Source organism: Parasteatoda tepidariorum, chromosome 4, assembly GCF_982258835.1.
Source record: "Parasteatoda tepidariorum strain Cologne lab strain chromosome 4, Ptep-v5.0, whole genome shotgun sequence".
Lineage (NCBI taxonomy): Eukaryota > Metazoa > Arthropoda > Arachnida > Araneae > Theridiidae > Parasteatoda > Parasteatoda tepidariorum.
Window position 1 is genome coordinate 13,407,784 of NC_141758.1, and position 26,989 is coordinate 13,434,772.

At 27.9% G+C, this 26,989-nt stretch overlaps 1 protein-coding gene across 1 annotated transcript; it reads right to left on the reverse strand.

Annotated features, from left to right (window-relative positions):
* On the reverse strand, window positions 1-26,989 carry LOC107448548 (putative inorganic phosphate cotransporter; the record flags this gene model as incomplete). Its single annotated transcript, XM_087160696.1, is given in 5 exon segments — window positions 1-2,370; window positions 3,474-3,559; window positions 6,545-6,700; window positions 14,596-14,728; window positions 26,901-26,989. Coding segments are annotated over 5 exon segments (647 nt in total), but the record flags the coding sequence as incomplete, so codon positions are not given.

The window sequence follows — 26,989 nt, forward strand, 5'->3', positions numbered from 1 at the left end:
TTTTTCAAAAGGAGTTTATAAAAATTGAGGGGGAAATAGAAAGTACATAATAAATAAATACAAATAAGTAAGTAAAGTACATAAAAATAAAAAGTACACAAGGTGAAAACATGCTCTCGAGCTATTAATTACAAAACCTTAATTTTTAATAATATACAAAAATGCGGTATTTTGGGATTATCCCGTCGACTATTTTTGCCAAACATAATATTATAGCCAAACTTAAAAACCGCGCAAAATAAAATAAATAAAATAATAATAAAATAAAATAAAATATAATAATCTAAAACTAGCGCCAAATGATTTGGCGAGCGTTGGCAAGTCGACGGGATAATCCCAAAGTACCAAAACCACTTATGTGAATCTACCTGAGTAAATTGGATGAAACTAGAGATTTCAAAGAATGCATGCACTAAATTTTTTAATCACACTAAGCTGAAAATATTACTATTTCAAAAACTTTATCATTGCTCATATAAATTAATTTGAGATAATTATTTAAGAAATTAAAAAATAAAATATAATAAAATGATTTTACTGTTATATATTTTTGTATTACATAAATTTGTATTACGGTTTGCTACGTTTCATTTTATGGTATTACATTAAGTGAATGTCAAAACAAAAACCTTCAATTAAAACATAGTCGATCACCATTTTATTTTTCATTAATGAAATTTGTATAGTATGTTACTGTTAAAGTAATAAATCCTGTAATTATTAATAATAACTGATTCTTTTGGTTAAATGAGAGATATAACAAATTATTCACTTTTAACTGGTTATTGCCAATGAAATTTGATCAATGTGAATAAATTGTTTAGATAACATTGGAACATGGGTGTGCCTCTTTGTATATGTGTTGCGGTCAAAGTGATTATTGCGGTTACTATTAATACTAACAGGTCAAAAGTAATAATAACCACTTATTTTGGTCATGGTGAGAAAAAAAGGGGAGATTTCCGTATCGTGATCTATGGCACAGTAATCGCCAAGTCTTGACGGCTTTTAGGCAACGGCCAGCGAGAAACTAAAAAGGAGAAAAATAATAATAACAGAAAGGGACTAACTTGAAGGGTATGACTCGTAATTATCGCCGGGTAAAATACTTCAGATTTTTTATAAATTTTTTTTTTTTAGATTAAAATCAATTTGGCGCCTTGGCGATTGTAGATGTCGTGGCAGATCATGATACAGAAATATCTCCAATAAAGAATGGCATTGACCAAACTTAATTAGTTATTATTGATAATAACCAGTCATAAATGTGCTCAAATTATTCCCCTTAACCGGCTTATTTCGTTATTAGTAATATTGACAGGTTAATATTAATAATAACCGATTATTCACATTGACCATAACAGATATAGTTATATGCAAACAACACAATATTGAGTAGCATAGAATTAAGTATTTGTAAAATATAATTGAAACGTATTTGGATCATATCAATTAAACTAGTAAAATAGTTAAAAACCTGCATAAGTAATACAAGGCTTATCTCTTTCTAAAGTGCTTAAAAACAAAAATATTTACAATTAAATTTTTTAAAAACGAAACAAAAATCTTATCTTGTTTAAAATAATAGTTCGAATTCGTCAAAATTAAACATCGAGCCGCGATGGCTCAGGGGATGGAGCGTTTGCCTTTTAATGAGGTGAACCAGGTTCGAATCCCGGTGACGGCTGAAAGATCCGAATTCCGCATCCAGCTTGCACTGACCACAGTACTGACGAGAAATATCGTCAGAGGTTTTCAGATTACGAGTCCCTTTGTCGTCAAGCCAACAGTGGGAGGTTCTCGTGGTCTTCTTTACCGTGTAACGCAAATGCTGGTTAGTTCCATCAAAAAGATCTCCAGGAGGGCAAATTTCTTCCATTACGTGATCCAGGAATTCTTTTGTGTTGGATACAAAATGGCAAGACTACGTAGCTGAACATTAGTAGTCGTAAACCCAAAAATGGGATCGACTGTTCAACTACGGTTATAAAAATAAAATAAAATTATTCATGAACTCGCCATAACTTTGTCCAAAATGTCTACATCACCAGCGTGTTAGTTTCAATTTTTTTCCTCCGTTCAGACGCTTCTCCATAAACAAGAGGAAATCAAATCTCGATGATTAAGTCCTTTTTTTTATTTTTGGTTTTGTGCATGATTCATCACTCCTACCAAATACTAAGTTCGCTACAGTTTTGTTTTCTGAGAAATGTTTTCTACGCATTTCACTTCTTTTTTGTCGTCAGGTTCGTTATCTGGGTCATTCCATGGTTGAAGATCAGCCGAAGCGAACAATATGTAGAAGATGCCCGTTATAAAATACAGGGTTGCTGAACTTAAGAACACAAATCCCCAATTTCTCAAAGTTTGCTAAAAACGAAAAAAAGAAAAATGTATGAGAAACGTATTTGTACTTTTACACACACACACACACACACATATATATATAATGCTAGCAGTCATGATTGAATGTCAGCCACGCAGACAACAGTTGGAAGGAAACAATATTTTCATTGAGCTTCACATGTTGTACTCAGATCATTTTCTAGCATTGGCGGAGCTCAAATCGCGCTCCAAAATCTGTGTGCTTTAGTTTTAATCCTAGGGAAAGTAGGATGTGAATTTCCCACTGTTTCATTAGATCTCAGGGATAAAGGGAAACATTAATAATTATAATTGGTTTATTAAATAGGTCGCGCGATTCCCATAAAGAGAAAAGGGGAAAATGCCTTACTTTTAATTAATGCATACTTGAACCAAAAATATATTAAAGGACAGGATGTCAATTTAAAAGTGTGAGAAAGTGTTTCGTTTTGATTAGTAAATTAAGAAAAAGATTTACAAAAAAGAAATAACATAAAAAGATTAATTGAAACTTATTATGTTACGAAAATTTTTAATTACCATCTTAATTTTTTTTATTTTTAAAATTATCTATTTGCAAAACTTTTCCTATGATAGAAGTACAATCGAAATGAAAAGAATAACATTCGTAATCTCACAGTACAATCAATATATAAAAATAGTATGAATTACAAAAAACAGATTTAAATAAATTGCACTGACTTATACACGCGGAAAAAAAATTATGGAGTATTTTTTGAAAAGAAGTAAACAGATTTGAAGTCTTTTCTAATTATAACGATTCAATTCTGGTTTCACAATATTATCGGTAAATCACCATTTACTGCACGAGAAGTCTTCGGCCGGCGGGGATAGACCTCTCGTACTAAAGCCCGACGTCTAACCAACCAGGCTATCCCGGACCTCATTGATTTTTTAAAACTTGGATGAATCCTCAGAATGAAACATCATTTTGCGAAAAATAAAATAGGTCTAAACCATTCTTCTCCTATGATTTAAAATTCTTATGGTCTGCTCACTTGTCCTCCAAAAATGCAATCGCTGTACTAAAATATGCTTAATAATAAAAATTATTAAATATTAACTTAACGAAACACATAGGAACGTACTCCACTTTGGAGAACGTATCCGTCGAATGCTGGTGCCACAAAACCTGGTAATGTTGCAATTCCATTTGTTATTCCAAAGAGAGTTCCTAAAGAAGAAAAGTAATATTTAGTTACTCATTACTTTATCTTTATATGACTTAAGCATTAGAGCATATAAAAGCGTGAGTTAAATGTGGAAACTTTCCCCATTTTAAGAATAATTATTTCTAGTTATGAGGGGCCGTTCAAAAAGTACGTCCATACCGAAGGGGGGGGATTTGTTATTTTGTACGGTTTTGCACGATGAGGTATTACACAAAGTACGTACATTATAAGCATACACCAAATTTAAATTTGACTTTTTCCTACACACTCCTTAAATAAATATTTAATTTTGTTTAAAACATAATTATTTTAATTTTTATGAAAAAGGGGGACAGACTAATAAAATGTACGAAAGGGCGGGAGGGGGTTAAAATTATATTTTTTAGTTAAATACAGTCCAAGCAGCATGATGAACGAGTCCAGTTTCGGCATAATATTTTATTTAGAAGCTATGGTGAAAGCATACACATTTTAGCCTCCTCCCGCTCGCGATGGGGGGAGACCCATGTCCCGTCTAAGCAGACGGATTTTAGTTAAGCATGATAAACAACAAAAAGCCACGCAAAAACATTCAGTCCTGCGTTATATAGGATGATTAAAATGAGTAAAAAGTCCAGTCATTTGCCTTTTTTGTATTCTTACGCCTCATCAAATTTATTTATTACTCATAGAAAATCGTTTAATCTTTCCATATATGGAAGTGAAAGATCTTAAAATAACTTCTCGTTTGAAGTATAAATCTAATTATTATTCATTGGCATGTTTTTAGCCTTGAAGTCCCAAAATAGAATTTCTACCCTTATCCTTTACTAAAGATATTTTATGAAAAGGAATGAAGTTTTAATGCTTTTATTAATACAAAAGTATTTAATTTTTGTATTACATATATATATATATATATATATATATATATATATATATATATATATATATATATATATATATATATATATATATATATATATATATATATATATATTAAAAATTAATTAACTTTTATTAATGTATAATCTCATATATTATTCAATCGTAACTACTATTATATTTAGCATTTTAAATTACGTAAATTTTTAAAAAAATCACTCTATAGCAAGATACTATTGTAAACTGAAAAAGAAACTGCAAGCAAATTTTGCTAATATTAATTTCATTCAATGAAATTTTGAATTTTATAACTAACCACATTTTGTTCTTTTATTCGCCCGTGGAAATGCTGAATTAGTGATTTACAATTTTAGTCGACCTTAAATCCTCTAATCCAAATATGAATTATTATTATATCCCAAATTGAATTTAGCTGCTATTATACAGGGATGCCACAGGAGACTGAAAATGTCAAAAGTGGTAGAAACTAATTTCATTTTTATTTATTTATTATCTCTCTAATTATTCTAAAGTAACTACTACTATAACTTGCATTTCAAATTATTCATATTTAAATCAATGAAGAAAAACTCTTTGCATATCTTTTTATTAGTAAACTGAAAAATAATTATGCTATATAATGTTGTGAATTTTAATCTCTTTTAATAAAAGTTAGGATTTTATCAGTCACCACTTTTTGCATTTTTAGTCACCCGTGGCTACCCTGCTTTATATAATACTGAATACGTTATAAGTCTCCATTGTTTTTTTCCTACAAAAACGTTCATTACGGAAAAAAAATTTTGCTGTCACATTTCGTTTTTTTTTTTAGGAATAGGAAAGTGGTAATTTTAAGAAATAATTTTAATTACATTAAAATTATATTCTGGCTGGGGACTTTTAAACACAAAAATACTGCAGTTAAGTTTAGTCTTCATATTTACAAATATTTATATAAATAACCATAATAAATAAGTAATAATATGATGCTACTTGAAATTGTTTATAATATTAAATATAATAAATTTTTTCTTCCCTCTACTTTAAACAGCACAAAGCTAGAAAATGTTATAAAAAATATATAGGTCGATCGTTTCTGCAAGCCACTGCAGGGGTCTGTCCAGACATTTTGTGAAAGGTCCGTTTTTGTAAAATTGTGAAAAAATTACTCATCATTTGTGAATATAAAATAAAGTTCAAGAAGTTTTTTAAATTGTAAAGACATACAAGATTATGCTTAACACTGTAAAATTATAATTAAAAATATTAAATTTAATTTTAAAAATAAACAGAAATTGCAGCTACTAAATTAGCGATGCAACATGCAAATATTTGGTATTCAGCCTATACTGCTGAACGCAGAATATTCATTTCGGACGAATAAAGGAAGAAGCGTCTGCTGAAGACAAAATTTAGTTCGTTTACATCTGTCTTTCTCCCCCCCCCCTCCTGGGAAGGGTTTATTCCATTAACAAAACAATAATGAAAGTAAACAAATTTGTAAAGGGTCCGATTAAAAGATAAATTATTTTGTGAAGGGTCCGTTTTTAAGTTAAAATATTTTGTGAAGGGTCCGTTTTTATGAAAAGATATTTTGTGAAGGGTCCGTTAACGGATCCAAATTTCTTCTAAACAGACCCCTGCACTGTAGATATTTATATCGGGTCTGAAAACCACTACTTTTTTCTCAAAATATTTTAAATATTTGTAGACAATTAAAACCTAGAGCTTACAGATTTGTTGGCAATTTGGACATCAATTACAATGGCTCGCGACGAGGAAGCTGGTAGAAGTGGCATTTTATGCAAACATTTGAAGTATTTAAATGTAGTAGTGCAGAAAATAACTTAAAATCAAACTTGAAAAGCAAAGAATAACGTTTAAAAATAAAAAAAATTAACAATCACGAGAAGAGAGTTTCTCAAAGTTCGCAGATCTGGTTATTATTATAACAAAATTTAAACAAATATTTTAACACATTTTGCTGTACATTGGTTAATACCAATGCTAATACATGTTATGCATTCTACAAAGTTTTTCTAAAATTAAATGAAAAATTATTATAAAAAATGTCAACATATAATATTTAAAAAAAATGAAATACGTTATTGAATAATACTTACCAGCAAATCGTGGACTCATATCAACGTGGTTAACCATGAATCCTGAATATATAAATCCATTCAAGCCGAAAGATAAAGATAATAATATGATTATAATAATTGGCCGACAACCAATAAGGGTTATAGCTACTGCACACAATCCTGGTCCGAAAAATCCTAAAATTATGAAATTGAAAGAGGAAAAGCTTATTGAGCATATGCATCCATAAAGATCATATGTATAAATATTATATACTAGTGGGCTGCTCCCCCTGCTCGCTAACGCTCGCCAACCCCCGAAAATTGCTACGCAATCTTGTATAGTTTGCTTCGCTCGCTACTAACTTAGATACATTGCAAATGCTCAAAATTCTAAGAATTCAAAACAATCATTCAAATCCATATTCCTTTTTTATTAAAAAAAAATTACGTCGTTTTAGTAAATACTAAGTCATTAAAATAAATTTGAATTCAAATAAAGACTCATTGACTGAGACTCATTTTTCAATGAATAACTAATAACAATAATAAAACAAATAAATTCGTGATATAAATCAAAAATCGTCAAATAAATTCGCAATATATAAATTCGTGAAAAAAAGCGCTTTCGACAAAATACTAAAATAGAGATCTATCGACAAAGACTCACTTCTGCCTAGCTTAATAGTATGAGATTGCCGTAGCTGAATTGTTATTTCAGTTTCCGTTTTTAAAAGCGCTATATGTTGAGCCACCTGAGCTAGATTTGGCATGTGACATTTTTAGCGGCAATCATTGGTCAATTTTCTAGCGTTGCCATTCGGGGAGTTGTAATGAGGCTTTTTTTGTCGTCGAGTAAGAGAAATATATATATATATATATATATATATATATATATATATATATATATATATATATATATATATATATATATAAGTTCAAAATGAAGAATAAAACAAAGAAAAATTATAGACATATGAAAAAAAGGGGGTGGGAAATAATAAGTAAAAAAAAAAAAAAAAAAAAAAAAAAAACAATATTTTATTTAAAAAAAAAAAAAAAAAAAAGTGAAATGTTAATTAAAAAACCGGAAAAAAAGCCGGAAAAAAAAAAGATATAATCTTTTCTTCAGCCCACACGATTATATCCGCAAAACAGAGTGCTTTCTGATATTGTATCAATAAAGCCAAAGCAAAATATATTAATACAATAGTGTGAGGAGCAATCAAAAAAATTTTTTTTATAAAATAACTACGTAAAAATAGATCATAAAAAGTAAATATAACATGTAAAAACAGATAATAAAATAAAATAAAAAGAAAAAATAAAATAAAAAACATTAAAAAGGGGGGACTATAAAGCGAGTAGCAAAATCATAACAACTTACTTGGACAGTTATTTTTCAAGAATGATTTAAAAATGTTTTCGCAGAAAGATTGCCAGATTACAAAATATGAAAACAAAAGATGAAAACAAAAGCGCAAATTGAGTGTAACAAAAGGGTTCTAAAGTGTCGTTCTTACTGCACTGCTGAAGTGATTTGTTATTCTGAGTTTTGATTTGTTAGTTACCAAGGATGGGCCCGAAATGGATGTGCACAAGGTAATATTATACTGGATAATTTTAAAAATTGATCATAAATAGTTTTAGAAGATAGATGTTTATTTAAGAAAAAATATAAAATAGAAAAGAGAAACATAAATTGCCTGCTTTGTAAATAATTTTAGCCGCGGATTTGCACGATATGGATTAGTACATAGAAAAATTATTTAAATTATCAAAGAAAAAATTTTAATAGATAATTTTTAACACGGATTTGCCCGAAATGGATTTGCACATGGAAAAATTAACAAAGAAAAAAATTTTAGCAGATAATTTTAACCACGGATTTGCCCGAAATGGATTTGCACACGGAATTGTATAAATTAATAAAGAAATTTTTAGCAAACAATTTATCCACGGATTTGCCCGAAATGGATTTGCACATGGAAAAACTGTATAGATTAACAAGGGAAATTATTTAGCAAAGGAATTTTTAGTAAATAATTCTAACCACGGATTTGCCCGAAATGGATTTGCACATGGAAAGATTAACAAAGAAAAAATTTTAGTACATAATTATAGCCACGGATTTGCCCGAAATGGATTTGCACATGGAAAAATTACATAAATTAACAAAGAAATTATTTAGTAAATAATTTTGGCAATGAATTTTGGCCTGAAATGGATTTGCACATGGGAAAATCATAAAAATTAACAAAAAAAAATGTTTAGAAAATATATCCACCAAAATATACGATTAATTCAATGATTTTATATAAAATTTTATTACATTAGTTGGGTATCCATTGTTTTTTATCAGATTTTGAAAGAGTTTATCGATTTGTATTTTGGATAAATAAATATTACTACATATTCTTTTAATTCTGTTCATTTTATTAAAAGTGGTATTTAAATAGATGCTCCTAGAAACATTAGAATTCCAAGTAACTAGTTTATTAATATTAAAATTAAAATCATTTCTTTTATCGTATAAATCAACAAAGCAGATATTTTCAACTTTCATAATACCCAAATCCAAAAAATTGAAATTAATATTATCATCATGATTACGAAGTAAGATTAATTCCTCAGGGTATATATCACTCAATAAAACAGTAAAATCTTGGAAATTAAAGATAATTAAGTCATCAATATATCTAAAAACAAATTTAATACTCAGAGTAAAATTTTTTTCATAATAATGCAAAAATAAGTTAGCTAAGAGAGATGAATAATTAGATCCCTGTGGTATTCCATTAATTTGAAGAAAGATATCCCTTCCATTGTAAAGATAATTACTAAAAAGACAAAAATTAATCAGAATTTCCCAATAATCAAAATCGCAACAAAGGATATTTTTAAAATCATGGTAATAATTCAAAAGGACATCTTTTAGTTTAGAAAGGGGAATGCTATTGAAAAGATCCTGGAAATCAAAAGTCGCAATAGAATTAATTTTATTATGTTTAATGAAATCTAAAATCGGTTGATTATTAGTGATTATCCAAGAGAAACCTTCTTTAGTAATATAGTTAATAATCTTATTTAAGTAGTTAGAGAAAATGGTGCCAGGTTTAGTTAAATAAGTATTCGACCCACATGTGATAGTTCTAAATTTTACTGGAATTTTATGAAATTTAGGACTGATAATTAAGTAAGGAAATTGTATATTGCTAATTTTAATTTTTAATCTCTTGTAAAAAGCTAAAATTTTTTTAATGGCAATATTATTATTGAAATTACTAAGTTCAAAATTTTTACTATTTTTTAATTCCGTATTTAAAAGTTCAGCATAGAATTTTTTACAGAATATAGCATAATTATTGTTAGCTTTGTCTATGGGAGTAATTACAAAATTTTTTTGAAGTTGCTTAATTGATTGAACAATATTAGAAAAATTTGTTGAATTGTTATTTAAATTATCCTTATTATTGAAAATAAAGTTTTTAAAGTAATAATAAACTTCCCATTTCCATTCTGTTAGCATACCTAAAGGTAAAGAGAATCTATTTGATATCTTTAAACAAAAACTATTGAGATCATTAAGAAAGTATTTTAGAATCTTATTGATTGATATATGGTAAATGGGTCTAAATTTTGTGCCTTTTATCATTAAATTCCTAAGTTCCAAGTTTTCTATAATATTTAAATTACCAGTGATAATATGTTTATGATGTTTATCAACAAAATCAAAATATTTATCCTCCTCACAGTGACATTCATAATCGGATATATTAATACTCCCTAAATTTTTGCTTATATCATTATAGTTAAAAATGGTTCTACCAAGTGATTTGTTATATTTAAAACTTTTAATAATGTTAAAATCTTTTAATGGAAATAAAGCTTTAAAATTTTCAAATATGTTGTGAAATTTGATCTTATCGAAAATAGGATTTTGAAAGTTAATAACGAAATATAAATTATCTAAACTTTTCTTATTATTAGGCAAAATTTTGCTCATTTTGGCTTTTATAAGATCGAAACAAAGAATTTTGAAATGTAAATTAATGAAAGAAAAGTTAATAATAAGATCGTAGAACTTATATGTTTCATAATTCTTAAGGGAGAAGACAAAATCTTTAATTGGTTTAATACTATATTGTTTATTAAAGTCTTTTTCCATATTAGAAAGAAATTTTATATTTAATTTGTCACTATTAAGAGAGTTTCTATTACTTCTTGAACCCCGTTTACCTCGATTTGTACGCTTATCTTTAATATGAAAAAGTGAATAAGTTGATGAGTTATTGTAGTTAATCTGTGTATGTTGGAGCAAAATTTTGCCTAATAATAAGAAAAGTTTAGATAATTTATATTTCGTTATTAACTTTCAAAATCCTATTTTCGATAAGATCAAATTTCACAACATATTTGAAAATTTTAAAGCTTTATTTCCATTAAAAGATTTTAACATTATTAAAAGTTTTAAATATAACAAATCACTTGGTAGAACCATTTTTAACTATAATGATATAAGCAAAAATTTAGGGAGTATTAATATATCCGATTATGAATGTCACTGTGAGGAGGATAAATATTTTGATTTTGTTGATAAACATCATAAACATATTATCACTGGTAATTTAAATATTATAGAAAACTTGGAACTTAGGAATTTAATGATAAAAGGCACAAAATTTAGACCCATTTACCATATATCAATCAATAAGATTCTAAAATACTTTCTTAATGATCTCAATAGTTTTTGTTTAAAGATATCAAATAGATTCTCTTTACCTTTAGGTATGCTAACAGAATGGAAATGGGAAGTTTATTATTACTTTAAAAACTTTATTTTCAATAATAAGGATAATTTAAATAACAATTCAACAAATTTTTCTAATATTGTTCAATCAATTAAGCAACTTCAAAAAAATTTTGTAATTACTCCCATAGACAAAGCTAACAATAATTATGCTATATTCTGTAAAAAATTCTATGCTGAACTTTTAAATACGGAATTAAAAAATAGTAAAAATTTTGAACTTAGTAATTTCAATAATAATATTGCCATTAAAAAAATTTTAGCTTTTTACAAGAGATTAAAAATTAAAATTAGCAATATACAATTTCCTTACTTAATTATCAGTCCTAAATTTCATAAAATTCCAGTAAAATTTAGAACTATCACATGTGGGTCGAATACTTATTTAACTAAACCTGGCACCATTTTCTCTAACTACTTAAATAAGATTATTAACTATATTACTAAAGAAGGTTTCTCTTGGATAATCACTAATAATCAACCGATTTTAGATTTCATTAAACATAATAAAATTAATTCTATTGCGACTTTTGATTTCCAGGATCTTTTCAATAGCATTCCCCTTTCTAAACTAAAAGATGTCCTTTTGAATTATTACCATGATTTTAAAAATATCCTTTGTTGCGATTTTGATTATTGGGAAATTCTGATTAATTTTTGTCTTTTTAGTAATTATCTTTACAATGGAAGGGATATCTTTCTTCAAATTAATGGAATACCACAGGGATCTAATTATTCATCTCTCTTAGCTAACTTATTTTTGCATTATTATGAAAAAAATTTTACTCTGAGTATTAAATTTGTTTTTAGATATATTGATGACTTAATTATCTTTAATTTCCAAGATTTTACTGTTTTATTGAGTGATATATACCCTGAGGAATTAATCTTACTTCGTAATCATGATGATAATATTAATTTCAATTTTTTGGATTTGGGTATTATGAAAGTTGAAAATATCTGCTTTGTTGATTTATACGATAAAAGAAATGATTTTAATTTTAATATTAATAAACTAGTTACTTGGAATTCTAATGTTTCTAGGAGCATCTATTTAAATACCACTTTTAATGAAATGAACAGAATTAAAAGAATATGTAGTAATATTTATTTATCCAAAATACAAATCGATAAACTCTTTCAAAATCTGATAAAAAACAATGGATACCCAACTAATGTAATAAAATTTTATATAAAATCATTGAATTAATCGTATATTTTGGTGGATATATTTTCTAAACATTTTTTTTTGTTAATTTTTATGATTTTCCCATGTGCAAATCCATTTCAGGCCAAAATTCATTGCCAAAATTATTTACTAAATAATTTCTTTGTTAATTTATGTAATTTTTCCATGTGCAAATCCATTTCGGGCAAATCCGTGGCTATAATTATGTACTAAAATTTTTTCTTTGTTAATCTTTCCATGTGCAAATCCATTTCGGGCAAATCCGTGGTTAGAATTATTTACTAAAAATTCCTTTGCTAAATAATTTCCCTTGTTAATCTATACAGTTTTTCCATGTGCAAATCCATTTCGGGCAAATCCGTGGATAAATTGTTTGCTAAAAATTTCTTTATTAATTTATACAATTCCGTGTGCAAATCCATTTCGGGCAAATCCGTGGTTAAAATTATCTGCTAAAATTTTTTTCTTTGTTAATTTTTCCATGTGCAAATCCATTTCGGGCAAATCCGTGTTAAAAATTATCTATTAAAATTTTTTCTTTGATAATTTAAATAATTTTTCTATGTACTAATCCATATCGTGCAAATCCGCGGCTAAAATTATTTACAAAGCAGGCAATTTATGTTTCTCTTTTCTATTTTATATTTTTTCTTAAATAAACATCTATCTTCTAAAACTATTTATGATCAATTTTTAAAATTATCCAGTATAATATTACCTTGTGCACATCCATTTCGGGCCCATCCTTGGTAACTAACAAATCAAAACTCAGAATAACAAATCACTTCAGCAGTGCAGTAAGAACGACACTTTAGAACCCTTTTGTTACACTCAATTTGCGCTTTTGTTTTCATCTTTTGTTTTCATATTTTGTAATCTGGCAATCTTTCTGCGAAAACATTTTTAAATCATTCTTGAAAAATAACTGTCCAAGTAAGTTGTTATGATTTTGCTACTCGCTTTATAGTCCCCCCTTTTTAATGTTTTTTATTTTATTTTTTCTTTTTATTTTATTTTATTATCTGTTTTTACATGTTATATTTACTTTTTATGATCTATTTTTACGTAGTTATTTTATAAAAAAAATTTTTTTGAGTGCTCCTCACACTATTGTATTAATATATTTTGCTTTGGCTTTATTGATACAATATCAGAAAGCACTCTGTTTTGCGGATATAATCGTGTGGGCTGAAGAAAAGATTATATCTTTTTTTTTCCGGCTTTTTTTCCGGTTTTTTAATTAACATTTCACTTTTTTTTTTTTTTTTTTTTTTTAAATAAAATATTGTTTGTTGTTTTTTTTTTTTTTTTTTACTTATTATTTCCCACCCCCTTTTTTTCATATGTCTATAATTCTTCTTTGTTTTATTCTTCATTTTGAACTTATCTAATGAGTGCTGTTTACTTGCAGCTTAAGCGCAATTAATGTTACTTATTGCTTTTCTTTACTTTCTTAGTGTTTTCTTGTATTTATTTATTTATTATATATATATATATATATATATATATATATATATATATATATATATATATATATATATATATATATATATATATATATATATATATATATATATATATATATATATATATCATATTTTGTAATCTGGCAATCTTATTACGTGCATGTAAGTACATTTGAATTCGCTACTCCCAACCTAGATTTTCGTTACGTGTTTTGCTCATGTTTTTCTTTACACTTTATATTTTTTTATTTTCTGTTTTTTGCTTGATATGTTTGTTATTTAATATGTTAGTTTTTTGTTTAAAATTTTTTTTTGAGTACTCCTCACACTATTGTATTAATATGTTTTGCTTTGGCAACATTGATACAATGTTAGAAAGAACTTGTTTTTGCTTTTTAAAAAAATTGACGGGAAATAGATGAAAACCGTAGATGGAAAATTAAAACAAAACAAACTATCAGTACAAACTATTGCAATAAATTACAATTTATCAATTTTAGTTTAAGACGTCTAAATAGGAAAATCAAGAGCATTTTTGCCCACTATTTCAACTCAAAATACCTGAATAAACTTCAATTTATAAATTTTTCTTTGAGAATACTGATGGGAATGACTGATGATAAATTACCAATTCCGGTTATGAGTTTCCTAATAGTGGTGATTTGTAGATAATCACCTGCTCTGAGAAAATCCGCGAGAACACTTGCAGGCAACGCAAAAAGACACATCATCAAAAATGGGAGGCCGGACAAAATTCCATTCTAAAAATAAAATAAAGTTACAAATTTAGAGAATTTCCTGAAAATACTACTTAAAGAAAATAAATCGTTTAAATTTTCTACCGTAAAATATTTTTAAAATTCGACTAAGAATGGAAAAACTTTTTAAATCAATCAAACAAATAATTAAGTTAAAGGAACAATTCCAAGAAACTGAACCATTTTTTGATGCCTTGGAATCTTGTTTTATTCATTGGAATGCTGATTGCCTTGTTAACATCATTAGTTTATCCTACCTCTCTATAGAGCGTGGAAATGCATTTTACTCTAATTTGCCTTTTAGACACTGTGTTTTTTCTTGTTCTGAATTTAATCTTTTTTTCTCTCTCGGCTTTTGTGGCTTTCATAGTCTTATTACCCAGCAAAAACATAAGTTCTGGCCATCTTCGAAATTACTGACGGTACTGATTGAAAAGTGAAGGTGCAAATTACTGTCAGCTGGGTTGATTGCTGGGCCACCCTATGAACTTTTGCCAACATTGTAGGAAGTGTTGGGCCTGTACATTACAAACAGCCGCATCCCGTCAGTCTGAATCTACCCAATGGGCCACCAAGTTAAAGTTGTCTGCTGCCGCCAGTGAAGCGGTCGAGCGAGTAACTGTAACTGTGAATTTATTGTTTAGAAAAAGAAGCACGTTGGATTCTTATAATTTTCAAAAAAGGTAAGGTTTTATTTTTTTCTATTACATTGAAGTTATTATTTTAATCATTTTTGATTTACTATTGTTCAAATATGTTTACGACGTGCAGATTTCGGTTTACAAAGAACCGCGTTTGAAGTGCTGTTTTGGCGCTATGTTTTAGATTGGCAATCATCTTTATTCAATTAATACATCATAATTAACACCTTTCTAAGATAGAATAATAAAAAATATTAAATTTAATTCAATGAAAATGTACAGACAAATGTTTTATCAACACCAAGATCGCCGCCAAATTTTTAGCGACAATCGAGCAGTAGCACGCCAAAAACAAATATAAATTCTGTTGTATGATGACTCTTTAAGTGCAATTCATAATATGTTGTAGCATATGATATAAATCAGGTTTATCTAAGTATATTATGAAAATAGGTTTGTATAATAATCAAGAATTTTCATTAAAACTTATTTCTTTATGTTAAATAATATTTAGATTTTAGTTAACTAATTGCTGTTAGTAATATTAAAAATTGTTTCTGTTATATGTATTTCATTTTAATGAAATTTTTGAGCTAAATTCAAGTGTAAAAATAGGTAAAGGTTTAATAATTTATACTAAATAGTTTAAATTAAAATGAAAAATTTATTTGTACATGTTAATATAAATAATTGCGAAGAATCGTGCTGTGAATTCTTAAACAACCTAAAAAAATATAGATTATGGAAAGTTTTTTAGCACGCAGTTGCTCATACTTAATTGTATATTGGCTAACCCCACTTATACAAAAAAAAAATATTGCAAAATTCTTTTATATTTTGAAATCAATGTTAAGTTACTTCATAATTTTTGTTAAGAGTTAAGTGAATAATGTTTTTATTGTGAATTTCAAGTTAATATTCATATAAAATAATGCCCGATTTTTATAGGGATTACAAAAATATATAAAAGTTCAATACAATATGAAAACAAAATTCATACTCAATAAAAATAACAAACAACTCTTTTTCTATTAGTTTTAAAAATGTTAGAAAACCTGTTAGCGCTCTCCATGAATTTCTATATGTTTTCTTATTTCTTGCTGTGTTTATTATTAATTTAATGAACTCGCACTCGTATTGGTAACATGCGATCAAAATTTCTACTTTTCGACTAGTTAGAGTACTAAAATCTACAGGAGCTCTGTACTTGTTGACAATTTAAATTACAATCATTTCCTGACCGCTATAGACAGAATATAATACCATTTTATTTACAAGTACAACTTCTTAAAAGGATGTTTGACCACTTTCGAAGTAGCCGAGGTGCTTCAAATTTAACTTGTATTCTATTGAGAAAACAAGTTATAACTGCTTCCAAATCACTGAAAGCTAAATTTATAATAATTTTTTGCAGAGAATCTTTGAGTGGAAATAAAAGTTTTTCAATTAACTCCTTGAAAGATTTTCAATGCTAACCTTATATTTTGTGATCCTAGAGCCGAACTTAGAACATTTTGTTGTTTTATTGTTGACAATTCTGTTAAGTAAATTTCCTGACCTACAAGTTATTTTTCTCATTCTAATTTCTGAAAAATATTATTCTAATTTTCATTCAAACGTTTTGAGTGCCCGTTGTGTAATGCTTTTTAAATTTTTGCTGAAAGTTAAGCGAAATTTTTTTTACTGTATATCTCAAGTTAATATTCACATGAAAGTAAGACCTTTTTTTTTCTTTTACCTCTTTAAATGTTAGAAAACTTGTGCCAGTCCTCCATGAATTTCTGTAAGTTTTATTACTTAATGTATTTATTATTTATTGAATTATCTCGCTTTCATGTTTGTAACAATGGTAACTTGCAATTGAAATTTCTACTATTTTCCAACTGAGTGAAGTACTGCGTCTCTGTTCTCATCAACTTCACTTTCCAAGTAGCTGAAGTGCTCCAAATTCAACTCTTATTCCATTGACAACTTACATCTTATCACTTAAAGGAATTTTTTTTTTCTTAAACTAAATATCAAATCCTTATATTGAGCTTTGTATGGAAGTGCTAGACTAATATAATTATTAATAATAGTTTATTAGACACAATATGCTTTAATATTAGATTCCATTGAACACTAATTTAAACGTAAATTTACGAGTAGTTTGAAACACGGCTTAACGAAAAAATCTAGCCGCTTTTTTTTATTGATAATTTTCTTATTTTATTTTCATAATCTGTTTTGGCTTGAGCAAAATAGTTGTTGTTTGCCTGTCAGTCTGACCACAGCAAAGTGAGGGTTTAAACGCACATATTTTAAATTATTGTACTAGGGGGCGAACCATATGGAAACGACAAAAATTTGATTATAATCAATTTGAAAAGTTTTTTTCAAAATAAATTAAATTTCAAAAATGACTTTTATGTGAAACTGTTCTATTTTACATAAATTAAATTGAGAAAAGCAACTATTACCAACCAATTCCCCTGATACAAATTTTTAAATTTATTAATAGTTAAAATGATTTATCAATTAACTTATTTTTTTTTTCATCATCTGCAGAATCTTTGATGTGCATAAATAATTTAATATTATTTTGAGAAGTAATATTTTAATTATTATTATTTGAATTATGATTTTAAAGAAGGATTAAGGACATTTTAATGTATTAAGCGAATTCATTTATAAAGTACAGTGAATTCTCACTTATGCACCAGTCTTTGGGACCAAGAGAAAAAGCGTATAAGATTTAAAAAACAGTAAGTTCATGCAAATAAGAAAAGCTTCAGATTCAGCAAAAGCTAAATTTACAATAATTTTTTGCCGAGAATCTATTAGTGGGAATAAAAAAATAAATTTCAATTAACTCTTAGGAAGATTTTCAATGCTAACCTTATATTTTGTGTTTTTTTTTTATTGTTGACAATTCTGTTAATAAAATTTTCTGGGCGAAAAGTTATTTTTCTCATTCTAAATTTCCTGGCCTACAAGTTATTTTTCTCATTCTAATTTCTAAAAAATATTTTAATTTTTATTTAATCTTTCTGGGTGTCGATTGGGTAATACTTTTTAAATTTCTGCTAAGAGTTTACCGTAAAATATTTTTACTGTATACAAGGTAATATTTACATAAAAATATGACCTTTTTTTTCCTTTTAACTTTTCAACCTGTGCCAGTCCACCATGAATTTCAGTAAGTTTTTTAACTTTTATCATATGCAGAATCTTGGATGTACATAATTAATTTAATATTAGGTACTTTGAGAAGTAGTATTTTAATTATTATTACTTGAATTATGATTTTAAAGAAGACTTATGGACATTTTAATGTATAAAGCAAATTTATTTATAAAGTGCAGTGAATTCTCCCTTATGCATCAGTTTTTGGGACCAAGAGAAAAAGTGTATAAGATTTTAAAAACAGTAAGTTCATGCACATAAGAAAAGCTTCAGATTCAGCGAAAGCTAAATTTACAATAATTTTTTGTGGAGAATCTTTAAGTGGAAATAAAAAAATAAATTTCAATTAACTCTTTGGAAGATTTTAAACGCTGACCTTATATTTTGTGATCCTAGAGGCGAACTTAGAAAATTTTGTTGTTTTATTGATGACGATTCTGTTAATAAAATTTCGTAGCCTGCAAGTTATTTTTCTCATTCAAATTTCTAAAAAATATTATTCTAATTTTTACTTAATCTTTCTGGGTGTCCGTTGTATAATGTTTTTTAAATTTCTGCTAAAAGTTTACTGAAAAAATTTTTTACTGTATATCTCAAGTTAATATTTACATAAAAATAAGACCCTTTTTTTTCCCTTTTAGCTCTTCAAATGTTGGTAAACCTGTGCCAGTCCACCATGAATTTCTGTAAGTTTTATTACTTATATCATCTGCAGAATCTTTGATGTGCATAAATAATTTATTATTTTGAGAAGTATTATTTTAATTATTATTATTTGAATTATGATTTTATAGAAGGATTAGGGACATTTTAATGTATTAAGCGAATTCATTTATAAAATACAGTGAATTCTCATTATGCTTCAGTCTTTGGGACCAAGAGAAAAAGTCCATAAGATTTTAAAAACAGTAAGTTCATACAAATAAGAAAAGCTAGATAGAAAAGTTTCAATAGCTGAATAAAACTACAAATAGTCGTGAATAGCGGCTAAACCTTCTAATTGTTTTTAATGATTTCGAGTAATGTTTTTGTCATCTCTGTTTTCGCGTAAACTGAGTAATAGTAATCGCTATAGCTTTACATTCCTTGACCAAAAACTAACGTTTTAATTGGTGGTGGGAAAGACACTGCTAGATAAATTTTGAAAGCATATGGGTGGTATATATGGTAGTTTCAATGTGGGTGGTGTGATAGATAAGACACCTTATTCAAATTCATATAAAAAAAATGTCTTCCTAGAAACAATAAAGGTGGAAAAAATCCCATAGGGAAGAAAAATGAACTGTATTACTAGATCCAGTAACTTATTTCCTTTTATCTGTAACGAAGATTGTTTATTTGCTTTAAACTGAAAACTTTTTCTAAAAAATGGGATTATTTTTTTCTATTTAAACAAAAAATAAAATCAAAATTTTAGACTTTTAAAAAAAAATTGTGTGCTGAATTGAAATATTTATTTTCTGAATGATGCATAAAGAATTATAATTATTATTATTTTCCTATATAATGATCAAGGGCCTTTGAATACCTTTGTATATATGCAAAAGGCACATAAAAGAGGTGGCGCAGAAGTGATTGGTCACTGTATGTAGTTTTATATTTTAATAATGGTTATTAATTTTCATTTTAATCGTTCACTTCCCTATTCAATGAAAAAAAGTGTTATATTTATAAATTTTATTGATGTATATAAAATATTTTGTTAAAAATTTTATTAAGTACACTAAGATTTTGATTGTGAAAACACAATCATATTTAAAAACCTACCTTGTTAACATAGCTTAAAAACGTGTAGGTTAAAGAGAAAAAAAAAGTAACGACAAAGTACTGATTTGAAGCATCTTGAAACTAACCTATACAATATTGAATGCCTTCTAAGACATTATTTGGTAGAAAAAAATTTTGCGATAAGAACAATTTTTTAGTCCAAGCAAATAAAATGCCCCGTAAAAGTTAAAAAATTCTTAATAAAATGTGTAAGTAAATTTAATTTATGGTAACTAAGAAATAATGTTAATAACACCTACATTTCACTTATTTATCTATTCTTCAATAGTACAAAATATTTTTATTTGGCAATAATATATACACCTACCTTTTTAAAAACAAAAAAGTTTTCTTGAAACAGAAGTTTAAAATGTAAACACATTAGGAATCTCTAAACTAACATTTAAGTGCGACAGAAGCAAAAAGATTATAGAAATCTTACGATTTTATGAGTTAAACGAGATGAAAAACATCAGAACCAGTTTAATTGCATATTGAAATGTTGAAGTTTTTAAAGATTCTTTTTTAACTTTCCGCCCTATAAACGGGTTGTGGTTGTGTGACGTGGGCGACCCTGCTTCACCACAGGTGCCCACTGGGTAACAAGAAGAAAGTAGTAGTTCTGGCATTCCTGTGGCCAATGGGACAACCCCCCAATGCCTGCAATTTAAAAAAAAAAGGGAAAAAAGTCTATAATAAGGAAACGCCCATTGTAACGCTCCTGTCCTTGGGCAATCAAACAGGTTTAAATGTTTTCAGTCTAATTTTTCTCTGAATTATTCATTAGATTTAAATAAGTTTTGTTTCTTTTTATTTGTGGCCCATAATGTGTGTATCCTATTACAGAGTTTATTTGCTAGAATTCGAAAAGTATATGTTGAAAGTGGTTAATGTGCAACTCCTGCTATTCTAATCTACAGAAAATGACAACTAATTTTTCTGTATCAAATAAAAATGCAGTGTACCTCCTCGAGAAGGGCCAACCGTCCTCACTGCCCTTTGACGACACTGTCTGATAATATTCCTTTTAAAAAATTTAATGTGTAAATGATGATTACACACTTTTAAAATTATTCGTGTTAATAAGTTTGATTCAGATACCATTACAAATATTTACTTTGTTAATTCTCAACTGGTTAAATTTTTAAAAGATTTTTTTAGTATCAATAAGTTTATTAAAAGATTTTTTAAAAAAATTTGAAATGAATATTTTTTTTAAAAATATGTACCTTTCAATATTTATTTTTAATTAATCGTTTATTAGTTAATAGTTTAAATTATGGAAAAAGCCTTCAAGTTTAACAATATTTTTTTCTATTGCACAATGTTTTCTATTGCACAATGATTTTCTATTAGCATGTTTTTTTTCTTTGTAAGCTACAAATTTTTCTCATTTTGATAATGGGTGAGAACTACTTTTTGAAATATACATGTAAAATAGTAGGTATAGGATGGTAATTTTACAGTCGTTAAGAATCGAATTCAGCTGTTACATAATAGTACACATTTTGTTAACTATTTACGGTGTTAATTAAAAGCCCTTTAAAAACTCAGTGTACCCTTTTTTTTTAGGAACCACCTTTCCCTTTTTTATTCCTAGGCATAGTAATGGAGTATTTAACAAATATTTTTTGTTAAAAGAAGGAACTGAATTAATAAAAAAATTTGAAGAAAAGAAATTTCATCAGAGATGTAAACAATGTTATTAATATTTATGTAAACTTTTCATTTTTTGTCTTTACCATTACATTTACCATTTGTCATTTTTGTTCATACCAGTTATATAAAGACATTACGGAAATCGTGACATTGGTCAAATCTGTCGTTATTCTTATCTAGTTCTTGTGTTTTTTATATGAGGAAAACATTAATTTCACAAAGCATCACCATTAAAGTAATTTAAGAATTTATTGATTTATAAAGTTATTACAGAATTGTAAAATTATCTGCCTTTTTAACTAGCAAATTTTGAGCAACCTTTTTTCATATGGTTTCAATTCTGGTTTCAATTCAATACATATTATTGTTTTGATGCCTATTTTAATATGAAAAATGTTGTAAATTTTGAAATTTTTTTTGTCAAGGGTATACAATTAAAAATTTAATCATAAAAGTAAAGCGAAAAAGAAATACTATTGATACATTCGTGCATGTAAGTAATATATATTTAAAAGTAATTTTTCTTCTACAGCTTTCCTTGAAACAATAATTTACATTAGAATATCATAATTGTTTTAAATATTAAATGCAATAAAATTGAGCACCATAAAATTAATGAAGAAAAAACTGCATGTTTTTTAAAATTAAATATTTTCTGAGAAAAGGTGAGCACAAAATTAAACACCCTGAATAACTTTTCATTTAACAGTTAGATTTTCATGTACTAGTTGTCAATCTTAATGGGTTCGTGAGTCAATATTCAATAATTTCATTCAGAAAGGAATTTTATGTTCAAAATCTTTCTAAATTATAAGACAGGTGTATGTTTTGCATGGTGTTACTAATTTGAAGACTAATTTGATGAGTCAAAATTTATCAATGAAATGATAAAAGCAAAAACTTTTCGATAGAAATTTTAGTTTTAAAAGCTCATTTTCACAAAAATACTTATGTTTTTAAAATATACTAATAATAAAATATACTTTCTAAATTATAAGACAGGTGTATGTTTTGCATGGTGTTACTAATTTGAAGACTAATTTGATGAGTCAAAATTTATCAATGAAATGATAAAAGCAAAAACTTTTCGATAGAAATTTTAGTTTTAAAAGCTCATTTTCACCAAAATACTTATGTTTTTAAAATATACGATTTGCATTATTTTTATTTTATTATCCTCTCTTTCAGGAGAACTCTTCTGTGCTATTCCAAGTGATTCTATGTAGACAAAGATATGATTTCTCTGTTGTTTTTATTATTTTTAAAATTAAATTGAAATTAGTGTAATATTTGTATTGATTAAGGTTATGTCTTTGTATTTATATGTCTTTGTATAATAAAATGTTTGCAAGAGACAATGTTGATTATTCATTTAACTAATTTCAGGGTACATTCAATTCATTACATGACTGGCTACATTAGTACATTTTTGTCCAATACACCTATTTTTTGTTAAATTTGCTGCAAGACTAAATATAATCAGTAAAACATGAATTCATGATCAGTATCGCACTAAATGATCATCTCTGGACAGCCTCTTAATATTATCGGCTGTAGGTTGTATTTATTTTTGTATAGGGTACAATAGTATCACTAGATTCCTTAAGAACACAGCTTTTATTTTAAAACATATATATACTGACTACAAGCTATTATAGACATATATATTGACTTCAAGTTAAAACTTGAAAAATTACTTGTGAGATACAGAATTTTCATAATTCTGGACAGCAGTTTTATTATTCTGCTTTTAAGTAGAATATCACTGTAAAGAAAAGATTATTACATATGTTTACCTAGTTTAAAAATGTATTGATAAGTGGAAGCATAGATTGTGCACAGCAAATCTTTAGGACTAAGGGGTTGAACTGTGTAAAAAATATTCTTTGCATAAAACAATTTAAATGAAAAAATTAACCTAGAAATATTTTCTTAGTTCATATATGAATAATTTATTCAGAAATGTATTAGATAGCTAGATATTTATTTAGCTAATTGAATTAAATAAAAATTAGGTTTGTGGGTTTTAATTACTCCTGTAACTAGGTCAATGACCTCTCGTAAACCTCTATAAACTAAAGGGATGCTGCTGGGTGTAAATAAATTGCTGGCCCTCAATTATTGATTCATTGATTACCCTCCACTGGAAAATGTCGGGCAATCACTCACCCAGCGCGTTTCAGACAGTAACTGCTGGGTTAGGTACTACCAGCCATCGATAGGCCGGTATTGTTGGCTCGACAGAAGGCCAGCCATTCACTTTAGTACAGTTGAAAGTGACTTTTGCCGGCACAGACCCGTCGCTTTAGCTGGTGGCAAACAGCAGTTTTGTGGAGCTGGACCTACAGATTTGTTTTTGCTGGGTAGTCACATTTATTTTCCTTTCTTCGTTGGCAACTTTACGTTTGTATATTTTAAATCATTTCTGTTTCTTTACTTACGTCTGACAAGTCGTGAAAGCTTTTAAAGCGTTTGAAACATGTCTACTATTAATTTATATTTGTTTATTTCTGAAGTGAATGAAGTTTTCAACCAGGTAAATAATGAAGTAATTCATATTTCTTATTGGGTTAATTTTCATATTAAGCCACTGACTTGTCATTGTGAAGTATCGGTGTCTTATCCCCAGAGGTGGCTTATTAAAGCCCATCCAGCAGATCTCTGCTCATCCAGAATTAAATTGCTTAATCCCTTGCACTACAAGGCTCCTATTTGGCTCTATGAATTTGCACTCTACCGCTTGGAATATTAAAAGTTTTACACTCTAATCTTTAGCAACTAGTTTACGGTATCCAAATGTTATAGGATAATTGTGCAATTGTCTGCGCGTGATTGTGTCCTACAATATCTTAATGATTGCGTGCGCTTTTCCCCCCCCTTCTTTTTATGACTTTTCAAAGAACCGTGAATGTAAATTGTTAATTGTTGTAGAATCTCAAAGTTTAGAACTGCCTGTGTTCAGCCATCACCTTCTAGATCAGAAAGCCCACGGTTCCATATAAGTAGTCTGCGTAGACTATTTAAAAAGGGAACCAGTTGTGCGCATGAACCCGAATTCTTTTTTAAAAGTTACCGAGAGAAATTTTTCATTTACTAGGAGGCTGCGCCCCCTGCTCGCTAACGCTCGCTAACCCCCGAGAATTGCTACGCAATCCTATGCGGTTCACGCCGTGAACCATGGCTCGCTGCGCTCGCTCGCCAATGAACACAATGTTCTAGCCCAAAGACATAATATTTTATCATCAAAGACATAGTATTTTATCATCAAAGACATAGTATTGTACTTATGTAGAAGAATTCTATCAATGTTCTTATTGGTTTTTAAAAAGTATATTAGCTATTTAGATTGTACATGGTGAAAAAATCAAAACATTAGCTAAATGAGAAACATATTAGCAAAATAAATTATCAAATATTGCTCCACTAATATTCTGCATTTTAAAGCGTGAAAATTCAATGCATAAATAAACGCGAAATATAAAAAAATTCAATGCATTCAATACATACGCTTAGACGTTTTTTAGACGTTTAGGTAGCTCCCAGTAGAAAAATATCAATTCAACAGCGGCCTTTTAAAGCATTCTCACTTCAATTAATTAATTAATTCCTAATTGAGTTTAAATTAAATATTGTCATGTTTTTAGGGCATGAATCTGAATTGAACAACCTGATAATGCTCACTCTGGTTATTGTTTCCGTTTTTAAAAGCGCAATATGTTGAGCCACCTCACCTAAATTTGCCATGTGACATTTTTATCAGCAATCATTGGTCGATTTTCTAACGTTGCCATTCGGGGAGTTGTAATGAGGCTTTTTTTTGGTGCCGTGTAAGAGAAATATATATATAGATATTTGATAATTAAATTTGCGGTTGTTGACAGGTAAATAAGATACCTGTCTAGGTGCCCTGGTCTCCCTCAGAAATCTATCTGGGAAAGCTACTGGACTGCTCGCTCTTATTTATAGATTTATTGTTATCTTTCTGATGTTCAATTGTCTTTTAATTTGCCATTGGAAATAAAATAAAAAATGATTATAGTTTACATTGGTTGAAAACTAACAATTTATTTGTTAACTATTTTAAATTAAGATAATTAGCTACCACTAAGAATAAATATATGTCTTTACGGCGGTACAAGCTGGAACACATGCCTTTCGTCAATCCAGTATTTATGCCAGTATCTATTTCTTCCAAAATATGCAGAAAATGTCATTATTTTCCGATCTTATTATAACCACATTTCCTATCACATTTTTTTTCTTGATTAATTTCTTATCACTTTATTGCACATTACCGTTGCCGGTTCACGTGATATCGAGTGATGTAACGAAATACTCAGCTATGATTTGCGCCAACAAAACAGATCAGATGGTTGCGAGATGAATATTATCATGCATATATAATTCGAGAAAAAAATGATATTTTCTCATTAAATAACGTAACAGAAACTTGTTTTAAAATTAAGAAACTAAAATGGTTGCTAAATAAGAAGATATAACTTAGATTTTCTTTTTTTAAATTACTCTATGCTAGATAAATTCCAGCAACCTACTATACCTACGCCTCCCATAACTGAAAGCCTCCACACAGTTTTTTATAGGTAGTCCCATTTCCGAAAGAACCACTTAATAGAAAATCATTTAGAAAGTGGTAGCAAATACATGCCTAAAAATCTGTTTAATTTATGAATATGATTTGTTAGTCTTAGTTACTTGCCGACCACTACAGATTCAATTCTCAAATATATATGATAAATTTCTCTCAAGTACATTCAAAATAGAATTCGGGTTCAATTGGTTCACGTTTCAAATAATCTGCGCAGACTACTTATAAAATCCTGTATGGAGGCTTTCTGGTGTAGGAGATGATGTCAGTACTTGGCAAGCAATTAACGAATTAATACGACTCTTAATCTACTACTTAAAAGAGAACAAATACTTACATCTCTTAAGTCGAAATGTAAAACATTTGAGAGGTAAGTAGGCATCATAGTCAGCGAATTGTAAAAAGTCCAATCATGTCCGAAATGGG